Raw genomic sequence first — 18,663 nt, 5'->3', positions numbered from 1 at the left:
GGCCCCAACCACATTCAAACGGTATCATGGCAAGTAGCGTAGTCAGAGCAGACAAGCCAGGCAGCGTACATCCGTCGACAGCCATCGATGTGGGCTACAGCACAATTGAGTAGTCGGCCACACTCACAAGTTGTGCCGTGACTCGAACTCTAAATTTATTCAAACTTCCACACCACCATTGTTCCCCGCGCCAACCGAGACTGCCGTCAACCGGCTCGGCAGACTATTGATGTTCGTTGGTTGTCCCGCGCCGCCGTCGCTCCGTTCCGGTCAGCCCCTCCCCCTTGCCCCAAAGCCACCATAGGCGCCACACTCGGCACCTCCACCTCACGCACTCCCCTCCCTTCATGGCGTGCATTGGGTGCGGCAAGCCGTGCGCGGCAGACCCTCACCTGCCCTCGCCTGTCCACACCTACTCCCGCCATGCGTCCGCGCTTCGGTTGTGGCCCTTGCACGGTCGCTGGCAGACAACACAGCTCCAGAGCTGGGTATTCAAGTCGTGCTGGCCGGTCGTGAGCCAAAGCTTGTCCGCATCAGAGCCGAGCCTGCTACGCAACTGGGATCGTTCCTGGCAAAGGCACAGACCGCGCTCTCGGCGCCTAGCGCACATTACGCCTTGGCCAATCCGGCCGGCTGGGGCCTGCTCTCCGGCCTCGCACCACCGGAATCGCCTCTCGGCACCCTGTTCGGCGACGTTCTCCCGGACACTCTCATTCTCCATCCGATCACTTTTGCTGCCGGCGTGCCGCTCCGAACAACCGCTGCCGCGGCCATCGCTGACGCCTCGCGGCTGCTCCGGCTGGTTGTTCTCGACCGGCCGACGTCGAACAAGGTCGTTGTCGAGGTGATGCCCGAGGACACACCCGAGGTTGTTGTCGACCTCATTGCCGCCCTCTGGATCCCGGTCCTCAACTCGGTCACACTCCGGCTCTGCTCGCACGAGCATGGCAAACTCTCGCGGCGGCGCTCGTTCAAGGCGCTCAAGGTCCCGTCTGAGACGCTGCTGTACACGGTGTGGAAGGACGACGCCAAGTCTACCTCGATTGCCCAGGTCCTGGCGGCGTCGTCGATAGAGGGTGACGATGTACCTGTCCACGAGTCCCTGGCGCGCGCGCCGGCAAGCGACTCGGTGGCCGATGCCGAGCTGGCCCGCCTCGACGACCCTGTGGTCTTTGCCTCGCTTGTCGAGGCCTTCAAGGCTGCCGTCGTCACCCGGTCATACAAGATCCGGCTGCGCAAGTACAAGAACGTCTTCCTCGGCGACGCCGCTGTCGACTGGCTGGTTGTCGCCGGCTGGGCGTCGAGCCGGCTCTCGGCCGTCGCCATCGGCGAGGCCATCCGCACCCATGCCCATCTCTTCGACCATGTTGTCTCGGCGATCATCCCCTTCAAGGACGAGCCGCAGCCTTACCGCTACCGCACCACCACTGTGGTTGGTGAGAGCGATCCGACTTCGGTCTCGGCCATTCTGGCGTCGTATATCCCGTCGGCGCTGGCGGCGTCGTGCGTGGCTGCGCATGCCCGATCGGCCTCCGAGCTCAGCAGAGCTGCTTCGCTCGGTGAGACACTGACCTCGGTTGCCGGCGCGTCTTCAAGCGCCTGGGCTCCCCGCACCACCACCAGTGCTGAGGCCAGCGCGTCGGCCTTTCCGTTTACGGCGTTGTTGTCTTTTGCGACATCTCGGGCTTTACGCCGCTGACCGAGCGGCTCGCTCAGCAGCCGCACGGCGTCGAGTCGCTAGTCCGCATGCTCAACGCGTACTTTGACTCGCTCATCGCCATTGTCCACAAGCACGGCGGCGACATCATTACCTTTGCTGGCGACGCCCTCCTCGCCGTGTGGGGCCTGACCGAGGCCGGCTACGACGCCGCGTCTGCCCTTGCGCTGAGTGAGGGCCGAACCGCGCCGTGGATCCCGCACCAGGCCTCGGAGCTGGTGCTCCCGCTGGTGGCGGGCGATGATCCACCACCGGGCGTCCTACCATCGCCATCTGCCGCACCGGGCTCATCAGCCTCAGCCTCGGCGCCGTTCCTCGAAGTTTCCAAGCCGCACAAGCGCGAGCTTGTCCAGCGTGCCACTGTGGCGGCATTGGAAATCTGTGAGTCGATGAACTCGCCGACGATGCGGCCCGATCCGGCTATGCGGTTGCACGTCGCCATGAACGCCGGGAACCTCGCCATTTGCCAGGTCGGCGGCCTCGCCAACCAGTGGGAGTACCTCATTGTCGGCGAGCCACTCTACAGCCTTGGGCCGGCGCTCTCAGCCGCCTCGCCTGACCGCTTGGTTGTCATGCCTGCGGTCTGGTCGGCAACCAAATCGTTCATGGACGGCACGCTCCTCGACAAAAAGGCCGGCCACGTCCAGATCACCGGCATACGCAAGCCGAAAAAGGTGCCCAAGCTCCTTCCACTCTGCCAGCCAGTCCTCGCTGCCGGCACCGAGGTCCAGCTCCGCCAGTACGTCCCGCGCGTAGTTCAGCGCATCACCGGCACCGTCTCGCTCTACTACCGCCGCAAGCACCTCGTCGCCGAGCTCCGCCGCCTCTCGATCATGTTCATCGGCGTGCCGTCGTCGTTGTGCCTCGAGGTCGGTTCGCCGGCGCTTGCCTCGCTCCAAGCCCTTGTTCACATGGTCCAGACTGCCCTGGGTGTGTACGAGGGCGAGCTCAATAAGGTTCTGCTCGACGACAAGGGCTGCGTTCTTCTCGTGGTCTTTGGCCTGCAGCCAGCGTCGCACCAGGACGATCCGCTTCGCGCCCTCCTTGCCGCGCTCATGGCGTGCGAGCTGATGTCGACCAACCTTGGCTTCACCCCGTCGATTGGAATCACCACCGGCAAGGCCTTTTGTGGCGTGGTTGGCTCGGACGCGCGCCGCGAGTACACTGTCATCGGCGATGTGGTCAACACCGCGGCCCGGCTCATGGCCTCGGCCAAGGGCGGTGTCATTGTCGACGAGGCCACCCGTACTGGTGTCCTCGCTCACATTCCCAACATGACGTTCATGCGCCGTCCGCCGCTCAAGCTCAAGGGCAAGGCCGAACCGGTTACCGTCTACTCGCCTGACTTTAGCTTCTCGGACGCGCCCAGCCCGGCCCTTCACCTGCCGTCATCACTCGACTCTGCTGTCCCGCTTGTCGGCCGCGGCCCCGAGCTTGAACTGGTCCACGAGACCCTGCACGGCTTCCTCCACCGTGCCAGCGACGCCGTCCGAGCAGCGTCCACCTTTCATGGCTTTTCCTCGCTCGCTGGCCACGCTCACAACCGGAGCGAGGACGACTTGCTCCGCAAGTCGTTTGTCATTCTCGAAGGCGCTGCTGGTCTTGGCAAGACCCGCATCCTCGCCGAGGTTCTCGCCACGCTCACCTCGGGCGAGCTCCTCTACGCGCCGAGTCTCCGTCAGGCATCCGGTGGCACAGCCACGTCGTCGGCTGCGCGCCGGGCGTCCGAGGCCGCCGCTGCCCGCCGGGCGTCGACCGTTCTCGGCTCGTCATCATCGGCGCTCCTGCCGCTGCTCGACAAAGCAAAAGCATTTGAGTCGCTGGCGCGTCCGCTATTTGTCTTTACCGTCACAGGGCGACCGCTCGACCAGCGGACATGGTTTGCGCCGTTCCGCGCCATGTTTGCCCGCCTCCTTCTCGGCGAGACCGGTCTCGATGGCGCTGACGCCGACCCGCGGGCCCAGGTTGCCACCCTCACTGACCTCTTCTCCTCCGAGTGGGCACTCATTAAGCGGCTCCCGCTACTCCGCAAACTCCTGGGCATCCCGCTCTCGGTCCTGCCCGAGTCGACCCACACCGAGAAGCTCCACGGCCGGGCGCGCATTGCCGCCACCGTCGCTTTTCTCATCGACATTCTCGAGTGGTTTTGGGATACAGTGACCCATGTCTCGGGCGACTCACCGGCCATCACCCCGCACGGTCCCAACGAGCACTCGATGCACTTTCCGGTCGTCCATCCTCACTTTGCGTATGCAGCAGCGGCGGCTCCGTCCGACAGAGAGGCCGGACGTAATGCCCGCGCGCAAGTCGTGCTCCTTGTCGAAGACCTGCACTGCTTCAACTCGCCGTCGCGCGAGCTGCTGTGGGCCCTGGTGCAAGCGCCGCGGTTGACCGGCGCTATCTTTGTCGTCGCCACCGTCACCAACTACGCACCACCGGTGCCCAAGTTTTACGGCGAGCTCCTCGCCCAACCCAACGTTGTCCACCACCGTCTTCTCCCGCTCTCTGTCCAGTCGGTGGGCGAGCTTGCGGCCGAGCAGCTTCGCGCGACTCGACTCGGCTCGCACTTTGGCTCGGCGCGCGACATGCCGCCGGCGGTCACCGTCTCGCTGTTTGAAAAGTCGGGCGGGAACCCTTTCTTTGTGTGCGCACTGGCGTCGTCACTGGCGCTGGCGTGGGACGCCGATGCTGCGCCACCCGCACCGGCGTCGGAGCCGGATGGTTCTGCGAGCAGGCTGTCTGCGATCGACTCGCTGGCCGCCGCGCGGCTCCTCGAGGCGCTACCTGTGCCTGGCGCCATCGAGTCGTTCATCACCGAGCGCATTGACCGGCTCACTCCATCGCAGGGTCTCACCCTTAAGGTCGCGGCCGTGGTGGGCATGGAGTTTTCGCTTGCCCGCGTCCTTGCTCTCTACCCGTCGTCAGGCAGCTCACTCTCTGACGACGAGCGCGCGCTCATCAATGCCAACCTGGACGCTCTGGTGCACATGGACTTTGTGCGCGAGGCCACAGGCGAGACGAGCGAGCAGGCTGTGGGCGAGGTGGTGGCCACGTCCAGCCCGGACCTCATGGTCCTCTTCCACACCGAGGCCGACGAGTCGAGCTCCGAACCGTCCAGCCTACCTCACCAGCTCGGCATACCGTCGGAGAACAGCTCGCGGCGCGGATCCGACGCCGGCGATCAAGCCGAGGTGCTTACTTTTTCGCCTCAACAACAGTGCAGCAGGTTGCCGTCTCGCTCCTCCTTCAGGAGCAACGCGAGGAGCTGGAGCAGCGGCTGGCGGCGTTGCCAGCGGCCGGCTCGGCACAGGACTCGACGCGGCTGCAGGACCAGGCAGTGATGTATCTGGTGACAACGGCACTCAACTCTCCACGCGAGAATGCTCGCGTCTGGCTGGAGGATGCCATCTCGCTGGTGTCGTCACTGATGGAGGTCGATGTCGCGGCGCCTGAGCTCTACAAGCAGCGCAAAAGGCAGCTTGCGGCGCTCCACCGCAAGACTGGCCTGGTGGCCGTTGACGAGGTTGCCGCCATCCGGCACCTCGAGGCATGGATCGAGCTCATGGATGCGCCACCATTGCCAGTGGCCATCCGCGAGCGGCCGTCACGCGGCGCCATCATGTTCCACATCCGCGAGCACGAGAAGCGGCTGGAGGCTGCCGAGGCCGAGTCGGAGAGCGCCGTGTCGGCGCAGGTCTCGGTCGACGCCGAAGAGCTGGTGTCGGCCCGGCGGGGAGGATCGCGCCGCCGCGGGCGGACCTCGACGCTCAACGAGTTTGTAGTCGAAGAAGAGGTGTCGGCAGCGTCGGTCGATCCGTCGCTGTTTGAGGCATCGATGGAGACAGTAGCGTCGTCGGCGCTCAACGTGAGCGCTGAGGCGCTCGCGCTGGCTGCCGAAGAGGCCGAGCCGTCGACCCGGCGGCGGACGGCGTCCGGCCAGGCCATGAGCATGGTCATCGACCACCTCAGCGTCCATGTCCGGTATGTAGCGCGGGCGTTAGCCACCGCGTCCGCCGAGTCGCTCCGCATGGCACTCATCTCGCTGGCTTCCGAGACTCGCGACAAGTTATTTGTTCGTCTTGATCGGCTACACACCTCCGTCGCTGCACTATGTCTCGCCTCGCTCCTCGCCGAGAGCCGCGATGCACTTTCGGCATCGCCGTCGTCGTCGGCGACAGAAGCGTCGAGCTCGTCGGTCAAGGGGCTCGACGGAATCCGCGCCGCACTATGTGATCTCGTCGAGCTCTTCAAGCATGTACGCGAGCTCTCGCAGCGACCCGATGACAGGGCAAGCCCACTCGGCGAACCCGAGGCGCGCGGCGCGGCACTCGAGCGGGTCTCGAAAGCGCTCCGTGAGCTCTCAGGGGCGCTTGCCAGTGGCAACGTCGACGCCGGTAAGACGTCGTTTGAAGGCGTCGTCGACGGGCTGAAAGACATGATGGCGAGCCGCGGGCCGTGTGGCGCGGGCCCGATTGTCCGTCGCGCAGTCCTGGACATGCTGCGTTACCTCGATGCAGGCGAGGTGGAAAGTGCAAGCGGGAGCCCACTGGTGGGACTCGTCCAGGCCGCCAAAGCGCTTCGGTAGGAGCAATTAGGTACGAGGCCGGGGCTCATACGTTGAACGAAAATGAAGGATCACCGAGTAGATCGTACGGGTTGGCAAAGTGTGAAAGCGAGTGCGACGAGCCGCCGCCATGCGAGAGCGAGCTGTACGACGGCAGACCGCCCGTCGGCTGCTGCGGGACCGACATGGCGTCGAGGGAGCCCGAGCTGAGGCCCGAACTAAGACCCTGACCAGCGACGTCCATGCCAAAGGTGCCAAGGCCGGTGAGGCTACTGCCGTTAAAGACCGAGGTGGGTGGCTCAATAGGCCCAAACGGAAACGAAGAGTCTGGCGGAAACTCAGTCGAGAGCCCAGACGGGGTGAGCGCCGGCGAGGGAGCAGATGGCGGTATGCGGAGCGGGCCTTGGTGAGAGGCAGACCGCGCGGCAGAGGCACCTGCCATGGCGGCACTGCGGAGCGAGTTGGAGTTCGCAGTGGGAATGGGCCAGGTGGCCTCGGACGAGCCCAGGGCCGGCGAGGAGTACGGTGCCGAGCCAGAGGTACGCATCGGCCCAAGCCAGTCCATCGGCTGCTGCTGGCCTTGCGAGGTGACGGCGGCAGCGGCTAGCTCACGGACGTGCTCCAGCTGCGCTGCGCGTTGTGCAATCGACTCGTGAGTGCCGGCCAGCGACGACTGCAAGTTGGCGCGGACTCGTTGCTCAAACGGATTGAGTGGCTCGGCTGGTCCGCTGCCTGCTGCCGGCCCGCCATTGTAGGAGACCGAGGCTTGCGGCAGCGATTCGAGCGAGTCGGCTTCGCGAAGACTGCTAGCCGGCGGCACCTCCATGCCCGACGGCATGTCTTGCATAATGACCGGGTCATGAAGCGTGCCCGACGGCCCTAGATGCATGCCGGCGAGGCCCATAGAGAGCGCAGAGGCGAGAGCGGCGTCGCTGAGGGTGAGCGAGCCTTCGGAAGACGAGAACGAACCATTGTCGTTGGTAAAAGGAGGCGGAAGGTTGGCCGGGCGAGGAACGCGAGGCTGCGACTGGGGAAGCGACTGCGGATGCGAGTCGTCCATGGCCCGAACGCCGACAGGCGAAGACTGCTTGTGGTTGGCGTCGTCTTCGTCGTCGTCTGAGTCGGGGATAGACGAGGCACGGGCGTCAGCAATGAGGCGCGCAGCGAGGTCAAAGTCAGGCTGGACCGGCTGGCCCTCAAAGGCCGGGTCAGTCTCAAAGGTCTTGGGAAAGGCGCCGGTTAGGTCTGCGCCGTTGTTTGGCTCGGAGGCAAGGATGCGGGCGAGACCTTCCTGGTCCATCGGCCCGACCGAGTCCTTTTTGCGAGCGGCCTTGGGCGGGTTGAGGTCCGGGAGCGGGCAAAGCTCGGGGTTGCTTGAGCGCTCTTTTGTGCGAGACTTGATCTGCTTGCGGTACTTTGCGCGCCTGTTCTGGAACCAGATCTGGATCGAGTGGTGCGGGAGTTTGAGCGTCTCGGAGAGGCCGAGCGAGATGGAGGAGCTCGGGTACTGGTTCTTCCAAAAGATTCGCTCCATGACTGCCATCTGCGACGGTGTCAACCTTGTCCGCTTCTTCTTCTTTGTCTTGGGCTTAGGCTTGATGCCGGCGGAGCGGACGCCCGACGAGCGAACCTTGCTCTCGTCGCGGGTCTGACCTGGCGGGCCCGCGAGGCCGTCTGCGACTTGCGACGGCAGGGCCCTCTGCTTGAAGCGGGAGATGGCACCGCCCATGGCGCGTTCGGCAGGTGACGCCTCACAGCTCGCCAGACTTGCCCTTCCGAGCGTGTTGCTCAGGGTGACCTTGCGGGACGGGTCAAAGACGTACGGCTGCGGGTTTGCAGCGAGCGGGAGCGGGAGCGGGAGCGGGAGTGGGGCCAGGCTCTCCATGGGCACAGGCAATCCACTCTGGTAGTCATGGGAGGCAGTGCCACCCGTTCCGGGAAAGACATTGGTGGTCTGTGGCTTAAACGAGGTCGGCGGCGAGTTGGTCGGCGTCGACGGCGAGTCGCTTCCCACCGAACGTCTGCCGCCCTTGCCCGACCGACCAGCGAGGAACGAGTGCAGCGACGAGGCGGTAGACATGGGCCACACACACACTGTACGTCGTCTACTTGTTTCCTACACGACGCTCTACCTTGGTATTGCCCACCGGCGACTTTGAGTGAGAGTGCCGTGTACCCCTTTCTCCCTCGGTGCCCCCCCCCCCTCCCCCCCCGCCTCCCCCCCGGGCCTCCCTCTTCCCGCTGCACCTGGCCCGCTTCGCCAGCATAAACCTAAAACGCTCGTTCTTCCTTCCGCGCTGACGATAACGTTGTCCAACCACAAACCTTGGCAATTTTTTTCTTCCGTGGTTGTTTTTCACCGCAACCCGCATTGCCCGCTCATCCTGCAGCCAGGAACACGAACGAGGACAGCTGCGCCGCATTGTGCATGGCCTTCACGATGGTCACAACTCACGCACGTGGGTGTAGGTAGAAAAGGTCTAGATCAAGCGCTTATCCGCCTGCTGCGCAGCCTGAAGAGGGTCAAATCGGCTGCCGGCTACTCTACAGTCCAGGGCGCAAAGTTGCACGAGGCAAGCGCAGGCCAGGCCGATGAGCCGCAGCGGGCAAAGATGTGGCACATGGAGACCATGGGGTCGTGGCAGAGGAGCGGCGAGGTGTGCGGGCAGGTGAGCTGGTAGATAAGACCGGCCTGGATGTCGAAGCGCGGAACCAGGTCGCCGGTTGGCATGACTGTGATGCTGGTGTCCTGCAGCGCGTCGAGGCTGAGGCCGAATCGGTGGCGGGTGAGAGAAAGGCCCGGACCAGAGAGCGCGACGGCGGTGACGTTGCCGAGCGCGCCGACGATTTTGGCGAGGCCGCCGCCGAGTGAGTGGCCGGTAACCACAAAGGTGGTCGAGGGCGGGAGCTCGGCGGCGCGAGCGTGAAGGTGTGCGAGGATCGGGGCGTGGTAGAAGCGCGCGTCACGCTCCGGATCGAGCCATGACTCGAGCGAACCGAGGACGCCGACAACAGATGCAAGGACGTCGGTCGGCCAGAGCGATAGCGTGGTCGGCAACGCGACGGCGGTCTGAAGCAGCGCCGCCGGATACCAGATGGCGAGGTCCTGAACGACATCCCACAGATTCGACGGGTTCGTCCCACGAATGGCAACAACCGATATGTTGCGAGTAGGCGAGTAGAACTCGGCAAAGAGGGCAACGCCTGCGGCACCAGTTGCCGTGACCGGCGGCGTCACGATCCAGTCGTTGTCGCCGCCGTTGCCCTTGGTGCCATCAAAGAACGCGGCAGTCATAGCTTCCCAGTATGGCGTCCCGCCGTTGACGTACGCCAGCTGCGCGAGGAAGCCGATGTCGAATAGGTTGAGGCCTCGCCAAGCGAGCGAGCAGATCGAGTGCGAGTCGGCTGAGCGCCGCCAGGCCGGTGTTGATTCGCTCCAGCCAAGCGTTGTCACCGACTGCGGGTGACCGTAGCCCTCGTGGGTGAGTCTGACGCCAGCCACAGTGTTGTCGACGGTAAAGACGTCGTCGATGACTGGCGATGTCCAGCCCTGATATGCAGTGTAGACCAGGAGTGAGAGAGCAATGACCAGGACCGTGCCAACCACCGACCGGATGAGCATGGTGACGGTGCGAACGGCCGACGACGGCCGAACTTGGGTCCGCCCCACCACGCGCCGAAGGTAGACAAACTCGAGCAGGGCGGCGGTGGGGATGATGGTGAGGCAGGCGGCATACGCACCACCGAGCACGTGACCTGCGGCGAGAGCGCCACCCATCACACTGGCTGCTCCAACCCAGAACGAGGCCGACCCGGCCAGACGCCACACAAGTCGGACAAGGCTGGCCAGCTCGAGCGCAACCCAGAGGCCAGCAAAGCAGAGAACCTGGCCAAAGATTAGAACGATAGCAATCTCGCCCGGCGATGTATGTGGCGGAATGCCAGGGATGCCGCGAAGGGAGAGCGCCGCAGCAGCGGCAAGGCCGGCAACCTTGGCGGCGAGGAGGAGCCTTGTCCAGGCGTCAGCCAGCGCCGGCGATGCGGTCTTACGATGGACCGAGAGCATGGCCCAGAGATCAACCCAGAGCGCACCGACAACTGCGGCCACCACCTGGACACATGCGCAGACAACGACTGGGCCCGCCAGCACCAGCAGCAGATCCAGAGGGCCGTGCGAGGCAGCCGGCGCGCCGGCGTCAGGAGCGATGTGAAGACAGATCCCGGCTGAGATGGCAAGCATGGCCACCGCGAGAGTAGTCACGTTCCCGACGCCGAGCCGGAGAACCTTGCGCAGGACAATCTCATGCTCGCGAGACGAGAACGGGTCAGTGGCGAGGTAGGCAAATGATCGGAGGACGAGAGCGGCGAGGACAACGGCGGAGGCGAGGAGGACAAGGGCGGCGACAAGGGCGGCGAGCGAAGCACCGGCAACCGCAGGCACAACATGGGCAAAGAACAGATGCAGCAGCAGCGAGAGAGCGCCCGTGGTGAGAAAGGCCAGCAGCGGAAGAAGCTGCGCGTTGAAGACCAGCGAGATGAGCATGCGGAGCGAGGCCGCGAGCATGCCGCCTGCGTCGGCCACAGGTGCCGGCACGGGCTTTTGCTTGGGATTGGTGGGCGTCATGAGGGTGTCTAGGAAGGGAGGGAGGGAGGGAGGGAGGAGGAGGAGGACGGGGAGTGGGGAGCGGTTGTAGCGGAGGAGACCGTTGCCTGTCGCTGTCGCTGTCGGCGCCCAACCCGCGTCGCCAGCCTCGGCCGCCGACTCGCTGTGTCGCCGACTCGCCCCCAGCTCGCCGTCTCGCCGCCTCGCCGCCAACTCGCCGTCTCGCCGCGCCTCTCACCCGTATGGGCAAGGTGAAGGAGTGTGAAAGGGTACCCATCTCACTCACTCTCTTTTCTCGACACACAGCTGGACGGAGGAAGGATGCAGACGGTTAACAATTGGGCGGAGCAGGGCAAGGCTGTGCTCGGCGTGGCCTGTGGCGGTGTGCTGGCTACGGGCGAGACCGTAGCTGGCACCCTTGCCGAGCTGTGGGAGGCTCTCCCTGCCGCAAAGAGCCGCCTGGCAAACGGGATGGCTCAAGTTGTCAACGGTGATGTGGACCAGCTGCCGGGGAAGCTTGCAAACGTCCTGGATGTGCCGTGGGAGGATGCTCGCCTCGACACCGACTCGCTGCTGAGCCTCGCCCTCGGCTACGCTGTCATCATTGCCGCCGCTCTGCTCATCTGCCTCATCATCCACTTTCCGTCGGTGCTGTACAAGATGCGGTAAGTGGGTAGTCGATGCCATCCCCCCCCCTCTCCTCTCTCCCCCCCTCACTCACTATCATCGAGCAACACAGGCTGTACGCGCAGGGCATGATGCACCTGCTGTTCTCTACCGACAAGAAGTGGAAGCCGTACGCGACGCCTGCGGTGCCACCGGCAGAGGCCGGTTATGTCCCGTTCCGCGACATTGTGTTTGTGCGGCATGGTGAGTCGACGTGGAACGACACGTTCAACCGGTCGAAGAACCCGATCTACTTTATCCCGCGGCTGATCAAGGCGTGGGCATACGAGTCGTGGCTCTTTGTCTCAGGCCGGTGCGACTCGTGGTTCTACGACTCCCCGCTCTCGGCACACGGAACGGGACAGGCCGAAGAGCTGGCGGCGTTCCTGGCATCGGCCATCCCGCTGCAGGACTACACCGCCAAGCAGTCCAAGTTTGTGACCATGCTCAAGGGCGGCGGCACTCCGGCGGTCCACGCGGTCTCCAACCTCCGCCGCGCCATCTCGACCAACGCCATCGCGCTCCAGGAGCGCCTCCGAGTCACCGGCGAGAAGATGGTCATGCTGCCGGCGCTGCAGGAGATCTCGCGCAACATCGACACGCTCTCGCTCACCCCGCCGGGCACCACGCCTGTCCCGTCGTGGGTCGACGCTAGCCACCCGAGCCTTGACCTCGGCGCTGTCTTTGCCGACCAGATCGACGCTTCGCTCCACAATGGCAACAAGCCGGTCCGCTCGTGCGGCCTCGACCGGCTTGTTGGCTTTTGCGACTGGGCCTTTGACCAGCGGAAGACAAACATCATTGTCGGCGGTCACTCGCTCTGGTTCCGCGCCTTCTTCAACGAATTTCTTCCGGCTTCGTCGACCTTTGCGGGCAAGAGCGCCAAGCTTCGCAACGCCGGCGCTGTCGGCTTTACCCTCCTCCGCCTCCGCCGGTCCGACGACTCGTTCGCCTACGCCATCGACGAGTCCTCCATCACCGAGATTCACGGCGGGTTTGACGTCAAGAAGTCCAAGTCCAAGTAAACGCCAGTACGGCAGCAACCACGGCAGAGCCAGCCACATCACTCCACCAAGCTCGGCTCGGGCTTGGCAGTAAGTTGCCTGGCCGCCGCCAGCGCAGACGCTGCATACTCGTCGTCCAGATTACGCACCTCGATGTCGGCCGCGTGCGACGCATACTGGCGGAGCCGGTCGCGATATCCAGTCGGGAGTGGCATGCCATACGGCAAGTCCGACTTGCGGTAGGCGACGACCGAGAAGACACCGTCGGCATTGGCCTCCATTCCGATGTCGCCGTACGAGTACGACTGCATGCCGTATGTTGCTTTGAAGTTGGCCGGAAGGACCGAGGACTCGGGCACGAGTGCGTCGAGCTCGCGCCGCCGCTGCTTGGCCTCCTCGATCTCCCGCGCCGCGCGTCGGTGCGCCTGCCGACCGAGCTTGGTGATTCGAACCAGCCCACTGCCCTCGTTGGTCAGAACCAGTTCGCTTGTCAGGTGTGCCATCTCCTCGACAACAGACGACTCGAGCTTGTCTAGCGCCGGTGTCGGCGGCACGTCGGTGACCTGCGACCCGCTGCCGAGCCGAGTCTCCAGCGGGAGCTCGACTAGCGCTACATGACCCGAGTACTCAGACCGCATCACCCGCTCACGCCGGAGCCTAAGAGAACTTTTCGCCGAGCCGAGTGCCTTATCGGGCGGCATGGCCACATACAAGTGCTTGCCACCAAAGCTCTGCTCCTTAACGTCGTCGTCGGCGTTCCCCAGAGGATGCAGCGCACGCCGCGACGCAGATCGCATGGCCACTCGGTGCTCGACTTCCCGCTCGTAGGCAGACCGACGCTCCTCGCTCGCCTTGCGCATGGCTTCCCTCAATCGTCGCTGGGCATGCCGCGCACTGCGGGTCTGCCTATGCTTGTTCGCCACCTCGCGTGCCACGTCCTTGCATCGCTGGCCGTACCACTCCCGGACAGACGCGTTTGATCGCAAAACGACCGAACCGGCCCGTCGTGGGCTGGATCAAAGTATAGAACATGCTGCTGACCCCGGTCGACGCGCTCGAGCACATGCGGCGGAAAGTCGGGCTTGACCGACGATCGCAGCGAGTATACCAGCGTCTCAGTCCCTCGGACCGTGGCCTCCTGAAGCGCTTGTCGCTCCTCCACCTCTTCTCGCAGCTTTTTGAGCGCGGCCAGACCACGATCCCGTGCCTCGACCGCGTCCGCCACCTTGCGCCGTCCTTCGCTCGACAGCTGCGACTTCCGCCGCTTCTGCCGACTGCCCTGCCATGTGCGGAACGTCGACGAGTCGAAGGCCGCAAACGACGTGCCCAGCCATCCCGGACCATCAGCGCCTTTGCCAAGCATCGGCGGAACGGGCTTTCTCCGACCGCTGTTCTGCTGCGTCTGCTCAGCAGCATCGCCGCCGTCCTCCCCCGCCACCACAAGCACTCGCTCTGCGGCCACCAGCGATCTGCGACGTCTCCGTCGCACGGCATCGACATGGGCTCCATACGACACCGATCTGTCCCGGGCCGACATCTTCCTCGTCCGCTTCGGCGGCGACGGCACAACCGACAAGGCAACCGGCTTCCGTCGCACGCCAGTCGTGCGAAGCGCCGTCAGTGCCTCCCATGTCTCCTCCTCGAGGTCAGCCGTCCGCCGTGTGCCCGACCGCTCGCCGAGGTCCAGCACCAGCGGGAACGCCCGTGTTGTCATCTCGCCTCCTCTGTCTGTCTGCTGGCACTGCAAGACGTGCAAGCGGCGAGGTCAAGAGTGGGGAGAAGAAGACTCGAGTTCTGTGTTGCCTGCGCGTGGTTGGGGTGGGAGGCGGGGATGGGGGGGGGGGTGGGAGGGGTGAGTGGTGGGGACGGGTTGGCCCCGAGTCCATCAATCGTTCCATCATTCAACGGTTTCATCGTTTGTTTGGTCCGTCCCATCGTTCCATCAATCGTCCGTCCCATCAATCATCCTTTCGTTGTATCAAATTGTTCGTTCGTTCGGTTCATCGCTAACGGTCACCTCCCCTCTGCCCCTCTCTCCCCTCCCTCCCCCCTCCCCTCCGCATCACTCTCAATCCTCACTCTCCACTCTATTAGCATTCGTCATGGCTACTCGGGCAGAGCGGCAGCGACTGGCGGATTTGGCGGCGTTGGGAGAGACTCCGCCACCGCGGCGGACGACAGGCGGGCGCTCGCAACCGGGTGCCGATGGCGAAGCGCAGGCGGCGAGGCAGCAGGAGCCGTATCGGACGGGCACGATTGTATCGGGACCGCAGGGGGTGACGGTCATCCATCCGCACCTGGTGCTGGATGACGTTGATCCGCAGGTGCTTGCCGAAGTGAATGCAGCGTCGTACGCGCCTGCATCGCCAGCGATGCTCCCCATCCGCGACATGGGCTCAGGGCTGACCTCGGCCTCGGTGGAGTACCACGCCCGCCAGCTGCGGGGCATCTCCCCCGAGGACGAGGCGCGGCTGGCGGCCGAGCTTGCGGCCGAGGAGGCTTCGCTCGTCAAGGGCTATTCATCGGGCGTCATTCGTGCGTCGGTCGCCGGGCACACTATCCGGGAGCCGATGTTCACTCCCGATCAGCTCTCGCAGTTTGAGGCCGAGCCCGAGCCCGAGTACCACTCGGCCACCATCCGGGCACGGCGCAAGGGGTACACGACGGCCGGCGCCGAGGAGACATCAAGCGTCTGAGTAGCGGTCTGCTCTGGCAAGAGCCTTTACTCGGTGGCCATGGCAGCAGGCGACGACGACGACGACGAAGCGGCGGCGGCTGTGGCAGCCTTGGCGCGTGCAGCGTGGACATGGGTAAAATATGCCAGCTTGTGCTTGTTAGCCTTTGCGGCGCCGGTGACGAGGTCGGCGCGCGAGGCGAGCGCCTTTTGCAGATGGGTGAGGGGGCCGCCGAGGGTGGCGGCGAGGCGGCGGATGGCGCGCGAGTGCTCGCGGAAGAGAGCCTGGATCCAGACCAAGTGGAAGTGGACGTGCGGGCTGGCCGTCAGTTGCCGGGCCACAAACGCCACGAGGCGGTCGAGGTAAACCTCAGGCACGTCCGAGACGAGGAGGCCGACGGTGTCAAGCGGGACGGCCTGGTACACCTCGCTCGTCAGCTCGTCCTCGTTGAGCCGCAGCGCGATGAGCAGGGCGGTGGTGAAGTCGCGCTCGTCGAGCGCCTCGCGGGCGGCGTCGGGAGTGATGTCGACGTCGAGGTCGATTGGGTCAAAGAGTACCGAGTTGTCGAGCGAGTATACCAGTAGACCCTCAGGCGTCGCCGCCGCCCACGATCGTCCAGTTGGCGAGAACGAGATGTCCGAGCAGGCCACGACAAACTTGTACGTGTCGCGCACAGCCTTGAGCGAGCCGGGCATGGCCTTGCGGCGGAGGGCGCGAAGGTGGTCCTTGTCGTCCTGGTGGCTCTCCTCGACGTCCCACCCGTCCTGGCCCACGTACTTGGAGTTGAGCTCATCGAGCACACCGTCAAGCGAGCGGTTGTGCGAGAGCTGGAACCGCTTGATGAGCAGCTGCTGCGAGACCTCGTAGATGCAGACGTACTTGGACTCGCCGCCAGCCAGCAGGCAGGTCGAGTCGGCGGTAAAGGCGAGCGAGGTGAAGAACTTGCCGGCGGGGTTGTTGAGCGCAGTGGTGGCGCTTCCGGCCGTCCGTCCGCCGGTAATGTCGTTGCGGGCGTGAATGATGCCGACAGTCTTGCCCTCACGCGGGTCCCACAGCACGATGGTGCCGTTCATGGCGCCGGCGGCAATGAGCTTGTCGTTGGGCGCCCAGGCAACGCACGTCACCGCAGCCTTGGACGTCGACGCCTCAAAGGTCTCGATCGAGCCGCCGCCGGCGCGGCCGAGCGAGTTGAACACGTCCCACACCTTGAGCGAGCCGTCCCACGAGCCTGAGACCAGCATGTTGGAGACCGGCGAAAAGTGGAGCGTCGAGACCGGCGCCGTGTGGCCCGAAAGCATCTCGAGCAGCCGGGCGGTCTTGACATCCCACACGTAGATGACAAACTCGTCTAGCGAGCCGGCCACAACAACGTCGGCGACCGGATCGATGGCCATGCACGTTAGCTGCGCAGGCGTCGGCGTGGCGTAGGTGCGGAAGCAGCGGTAGCGGGTCATGTCAAAGGCGCGGATGGTGCCGTCGGTCGAGGCCGAGAACAGTGCGTTGCCCTTGGGTGGAAGACCACGTCCGAGATCGGCCCAGTGTGCTGGTCAAAGGTGACAAAGCAAAAGCCGGTCGTCGTCGACCAGACCTTGACCTTGGCATCGTCCGAGCCAGTAGCCATGTACAAGCCGTCGGGCGAGTAGGAGACGCAGTTGAGCGTTCCGGCGTGGCCCTGCTGCTTCAGCACAAACGTCTCCGACTGCCACTCCCACACCACCAGCTGGCCGAGTGCCGCAGAGCCAAAGGCCAGCCACTCGCCCGACGCGTTGACCGTGACGGACGAGATACGCGTCGACGAGACTGAGAGCGTGTGGATGGCCGTCACCGACGGCATTTGGTACAGTCCAAACACGCCCGACGAAAAGCCGACCACAAGCAGCGACGACGCCGCGTGCATCGTCGCCGAGCTCACCGTGGCAAAGTCCTGCTTGAACAGGTGCTTGGCTACCCGCTTCCACGTCCCGCCCAGAAGCTCTTCGCGCTCCTCCTCCTCTTCCTTCTCCTGCGCATTCTCGGCAAGCTCCGTGCCGCCGCTCGAGCCGGACATTGCCTCAAACTTGTCCTTGTTCACCCATCCCGAACCAAAGAACGCCTGATCGGCGTCCTCGTCGACGTCGTCGTCGTTGCCGGCGCCGCTCGCACCAGCAGCATTCTCGCTGGCGCCCTCGATCTGCATCGCTGCCAGCTCGGGCGCGAGCTCGGGCGCAGCCTCGACGTCCGAGTACTCGCCGTCCGAGTACGAGTACTCCTCGAGCACCTCGGGCGGGATCCACTCCCAGGTGAGAACGGCAGCGTCGCGGGCGACAGTGTATACGATTGACGAGGCGGCGTCGAAAAAGGCAGCCACAACCACGTCGCGGTGGCCGGCGAGGGTGATCGAGCGGAACGACTTGCCGCGCGGCGGGAAGAGGGCGTGGACCCGCGCGGTGAGGTCAGCCGACCCGGTGACCATGAACCGACCGTTGCCCGAGAACGAGAGGCAGAGCACGTCGTCGACGTGGCCGGCGAGCTCCTTGAGCTTGATCATGGGCGCAAAGGTCTTGGTCGTCGCCGCCGCCAGCGGCAGGTACCACAGCACAACCTTGGAGCCGACAGCCACCGCCAGGTAGCCCCGCAGCGGCGAGAAGGCCATGGCGTTGACAATGCCCTTAAAGTTGATACGATGCAGAACAGCGCCACGTTTGAGGTTGATCAGCGAGCCGTAGCCCTCCACATCCACCACCATCAGTAGCACTCCATCGGCGGAGACGGCCATCTTGGAGATGTCCGACCGAGCCTCAAAGGCGAGCGTCGACGAGGTGTTCCTACCCTCCACATCACACATAAGTCAACTACTTTCCTCTCACTACATTCTCCACTCCATGACCACTCTCCACATCTAATTGCCGCATCTGTGGCTGCTACTCCTGCCGTCTCCGCCTCATGCACACTCCATGGACCCTCGTCCGGCCGTGGATGGCGAGCAGTGACACCATCCTGATCGCCAGCAACACCTTCTGTCGGAGGGGAGGGAGGGGGGGATGAGGGAGGGGGGGATGAGGACGTACGTCAGCAGGTCAAAGCGGGTCACTCTGTTGCCCACAGGCGATAGGACGGTGTTGCCATCCGGGGTGAACACCACATCGCCCGAGCGGTAGACAGAGCCGCAGAGGTTTTGGAACTGGTAGCCAAACTTCATGGGCGGGAGAGACGGGTGGACAAAGTTGGCACTTTGCACAGACCAGGGGGGGACGAGGCGGGGTGGTGATCCGGGGGGGGGGGGGGGAAGGGGGGTTGGATCAGATGGTCTGCTGGTGGGGGGTGATGGTGTTGGTGGCGATGGGGGTGATGGGGGTGATGGGGGTGGTGATAGTGGTGATGGGGGTGATGGCGGCGATAGAGGGTGGAGGGGGGGGGGGGGGGGGGGGGGGGAGGGGATAGGTCGGGACGGTCAC

General features: G+C 64.7%; 7 protein-coding genes across 7 annotated transcripts; 3 read left to right on the top strand and 4 right to left on the bottom strand.

The window, feature by feature from the left end:
• Window positions 1-423: 423 nt before the first annotated feature.
• On the top strand, window positions 424-6,302 carry AMSG_00699 (uncharacterized protein; the record flags this gene model as incomplete). The annotated part of the gene is made up of 4 exons (XM_013906975.1): window positions 424-427; window positions 477-1,576; window positions 1,636-4,908; window positions 4,941-6,302. The coding sequence occupies 4 exons, from the start codon at window positions 424-426 to the stop codon at window positions 6,300-6,302; spliced, it is 5,739 nt and encodes a 1,912-aa protein (XP_013762429.1).
• Window positions 5,774-8,452, bottom strand: AMSG_00698 (uncharacterized protein). Its single transcript, XM_013906974.1, has one exon. The coding sequence runs from the start codon at window positions 8,359-8,361 to the stop codon at window positions 6,328-6,330; it is 2,034 nt and encodes a 677-aa protein (XP_013762428.1). The 5' UTR covers window positions 8,362-8,452; the 3' UTR covers window positions 5,774-6,327.
• A 368-nt stretch (window positions 8,453-8,820) lies between these two features.
• AMSG_00697 (uncharacterized protein) lies at window positions 8,821-10,905 on the bottom strand (the record flags this gene model as incomplete). The annotated part of the gene is made up of 1 exon (XM_013906973.1): window positions 8,821-10,905. One exon carries the CDS (start codon window positions 10,903-10,905, stop codon window positions 8,821-8,823), a length of 2,085 nt encoding a protein of 694 aa, XP_013762427.1.
• Window positions 10,906-11,205: 300 nt separating this feature from the next.
• Window positions 11,206-12,575, top strand: AMSG_00696 (uncharacterized protein; the record flags this gene model as incomplete). The annotated part of the gene is made up of 2 exons (XM_013906972.1): window positions 11,206-11,549; window positions 11,624-12,575. 2 exons carry the CDS (start codon window positions 11,206-11,208, stop codon window positions 12,573-12,575), a joined length of 1,296 nt encoding a protein of 431 aa, XP_013762426.1.
• A 38-nt stretch (window positions 12,576-12,613) lies between these two features.
• AMSG_00695 (uncharacterized protein) lies at window positions 12,614-14,268 on the bottom strand (the record flags this gene model as incomplete). The annotated part of the gene is made up of 2 exons (XM_013906971.1): window positions 12,614-13,513; window positions 13,552-14,268. 2 exons carry the CDS (start codon window positions 14,266-14,268, stop codon window positions 12,614-12,616), a joined length of 1,617 nt encoding a protein of 538 aa, XP_013762425.1.
• Window positions 14,269-14,656: 388 nt separating this feature from the next.
• AMSG_00694 (uncharacterized protein) lies at window positions 14,657-15,384 on the top strand (the record flags this gene model as incomplete). The annotated part of the gene is made up of 1 exon (XM_013906970.1): window positions 14,657-15,384. The coding sequence occupies one exon, from the start codon at window positions 14,657-14,659 to the stop codon at window positions 15,248-15,250; it is 594 nt and encodes a 197-aa protein (XP_013762424.1). The 3' UTR covers window positions 15,251-15,384.
• Window positions 15,277-18,407, bottom strand: AMSG_00693 (periodic tryptophan protein 2; the record flags this gene model as incomplete). Its single annotated transcript, XM_013906969.1, has 3 exons — window positions 15,277-16,734; window positions 16,788-18,033; window positions 18,277-18,407. 3 exons carry the CDS (start codon window positions 18,405-18,407, stop codon window positions 15,277-15,279), a joined length of 2,835 nt encoding a protein of 944 aa, XP_013762423.1.
• Between the last annotated feature and the right edge of the window lie 256 nt (window positions 18,408-18,663).

Source organism: Thecamonas trahens, assembly GCF_000142905.1.
Source record: "Thecamonas trahens ATCC 50062 unplaced genomic scaffold supercont1.3, whole genome shotgun sequence".
NCBI classification, from domain to species: domain Eukaryota; order Apusomonadida; family Apusomonadidae; genus Thecamonas; species Thecamonas trahens.
This window is presented reverse-complemented; position numbering and strand designations above follow the sequence as displayed.